Source organism: Austrofundulus limnaeus, unplaced genomic scaffold, assembly GCF_001266775.1.
Source record: "Austrofundulus limnaeus strain Quisiro unplaced genomic scaffold, Austrofundulus_limnaeus-1.0 Scaffold3042, whole genome shotgun sequence".
Taxonomy (NCBI): Eukaryota; Metazoa; Chordata; class Actinopteri; order Cyprinodontiformes; family Rivulidae; genus Austrofundulus; species Austrofundulus limnaeus.
Genome location: NW_013955444.1, coordinates 6,738 through 9,343, shown reverse-complemented (window position 1 = coordinate 9,343; position 2,606 = coordinate 6,738). Strand labels below are relative to the sequence as shown.

Sequence of the window (2,606 nt, the reverse complement as noted above, 5' to 3'; positions counted from 1 at the left end):
TTTTAGGACCTTTATGAGGTTTTTTAGGACCTGTTTGAGTTTTGTTTTAGGACTTGTATGAGGTTTTTTTTAGGACCTGAATGAGTTTTTTAGGACCTGTTTGAGTTTTGTTTTAGGACCTGTATGAGGTTTTTTTAGGACCTGTTTGAGTTTTGTTTTAGGACCTGTATGAGGTTTTTTAGGACCTGTATGAGTTTTTTAGGACCTGTTTGAGTTTTGTTTTAGGATCTGTATGAGGTTTTTTAGGACCTGTTTGAGTTTTGTTTTAGGACTTGTATGAGGTTTTTTTTAGGACCTGAATGAGTTTTTTAGGACCTGTTTGAGTTTTGTTTTAGGACCTGTATGAGGTTTTTTAGGACCTGTATGAGTTTTGTTTTAGGACCTGTTTGAGTTTTGTTTTAGGACCTGTATGAGGTTTTTTTAGGACCTGTTTGAGTTTTGTTTTAGGACCTGTATGAGTTTTTTAGGACCTGTATGAGGTTTTTTTAGGAACTGTATGCGGTTTTTTTAGGACCTGTATGAGGTTTTTTTAGGGCCTGTTTGAATTTTGTTTTAAGACCTGTAAGAGTTTTGTTTTAGGACCTGAATGAGTTTTGTTTTAGGACCTGAATGAGTTTTGTTTTAGGACCTGAATGAGTTTTGTTTTAAGACCTGTATGAGTTTTGTTTTAGGACCTGTATGAGTTTTGTTTTAGGACCTGTATGAGGTTTTTTTAGGACATGTATGAGGTTTTTTTAGGACCTGTTTGAGTTTTGTTTTAGGACCTGAATGAGTTTTGTTTTAGGACCTGTATGAGGTTTTTTTAGGACCTTAATGAGTTTTGTTTTAGGACCTGTATGAGGTTTTTTTAGGACCTGAATGAGTTTTGTTTTAGGACCTGTATGAGGTTGTTTTAGGACCTGTATGAGATTTTTTGAATGAGGTTATTTTAGGACCTGTACGAGGTTTTTTAGGACCTGTACGAGGTTTCTTAGGACCTGTACGAGGTTTCTTAGGACCTGTACGAGGTTTCTTAGGACCTATATGAGGTTTTTTTAGGACCTGTATGAGGTTTTTTAGGACCTGTACGAGGTTTGTTTTAGGACCTGTATAAGGTTTTTTAGGACCTGTACGAGGTTTTTTAGGACCTGTACGAGGTTTTTTTAGGACCTGTATGAGGTTTTTTAAGGACCTGTACGAGGTTTTTTTAGGACCTGTATGAGGTTTTTTTAGGACCTGTATGAGGTTTTTTTAGGACCTGTATGAGGTTTTTTAGGACCTGTACGAGGTTTTTTAGGACCTGTTTGTGTCTTGTTTTAGGACCTGTATGAGGTTTTTTAGGACCTGTATGAGGTTTTTTAGGACCTGTACGAGGTTTTTTAGGACCTGTATGAGGTTTTTTAGGACCTGTATGAGGTTTGTTTGTCAGGTAGCAGAGCAGCTCATCAACCCGTTTGGAGAAGATGACGATGACTTCGAGGCGAACTGGATCATCGACAGGAACCTGCAGGTCTGAAGCACCAAATAGTTCCTTAGATTTTAAATCTCAATATGTTTCTGTTGTTTTCAAGCACAACTCAAGCTTTATTTATTTAATCTGAACCTGATGTGATGTCACTTCCTGTTTACCTGTTGTCCCAGGTGTCTCTGCTGGCTGTGGATGAGATGCACATGAATCTTCCTCACATGACCAAAGACATGTACTGGAACGACAGCGACGCTCGCCCGCCCTACACTTTAGCTGCTGCAGACTACTGCATCGCCTCCTTCCTCGGCTCCACCACCGACATGGGGTAGAGTTTATATGAGCCGAAGGGTCGGACACACTTCATATGAGCCGAAGGGTCGGACACACCTTATATGAGCCGAAGAGTCGGTCACACTTTATATGAGCCGAAGGGTCGGAGTTTCTTTGAGCAGAAGGGTTGGACACACTTTATATGAGCCGAAGGGTCGGACACACTTTAAATGAGCCGAAGGGTCGGACACACTTTATATGAGCCGAAGGGTTGAACACACTTTATATGAGCCGAAGGGTCGAACACACTTTATTTGAGCCGAAGAGTCGGTCACACTTTATATGAGCCGAAGAGTCGGACACACTTTATATGAGCCGAAGGGTCGGACACACTTTATATGAGCCGAAGGGTCGAACACACTTTATATGAGCCGAAGGGTCGAACACACTTTATATGAGCCGAAGGGTCAAACACACTTTATATGAGCCGAAGAGTCGGACACACTTTATATGAGCCGAAGGGTCGGAGTTTCTATGAGCAGAAGTGTTGGACACACTTTATATGAGCCGAAGGGTCAGACACACTTTATATGAGCCGAAGGGTCGGAGTTTCTATGAGCCGAAGTGTTGGACACACTTTATATGAGCCGAAGGGTCAGACACACTTTATATGAGCCGAAGGGTCGGACACACTTTATATGAGCCGAAGGGTCGGAGTTTCTATGAGCAGAAGTGTTATACTCAATTAATATGAGCCGAAGGGTCAGAGTTTATATGAGCCGAAGTGTTATACTCACTTAATATGAGCCGAAGGGTCAGAGTTTATATGAGCCGAAGTGTTATACTCAATTAATATGAGCCGAAGGGTCAGAGTTTATATGAGCCGAAG

The 2,606-nt window shown here is 41.1% G+C and overlaps 1 protein-coding gene across 1 annotated transcript in view; it reads left to right on the top strand.

Moving 5' to 3' along the window:
- Positions 1-935: 935 nt before the first annotated feature.
- LOC106511655 (bestrophin-3) overlaps positions 936-2,606 on the top strand; it is a gene marked incomplete at its 3' end in the record, with an annotated part of 3,080 nt that continues 1,409 nt past the window's right edge. Inside the window, 3 exon segments of the mRNA XM_014000406.1 lie at positions 936-1,353; positions 1,396-1,489; positions 1,621-1,772. Coding sequence (XP_013855860.1) covers positions 1,307-1,353; positions 1,396-1,489; positions 1,621-1,772 — 293 coding nt within the window.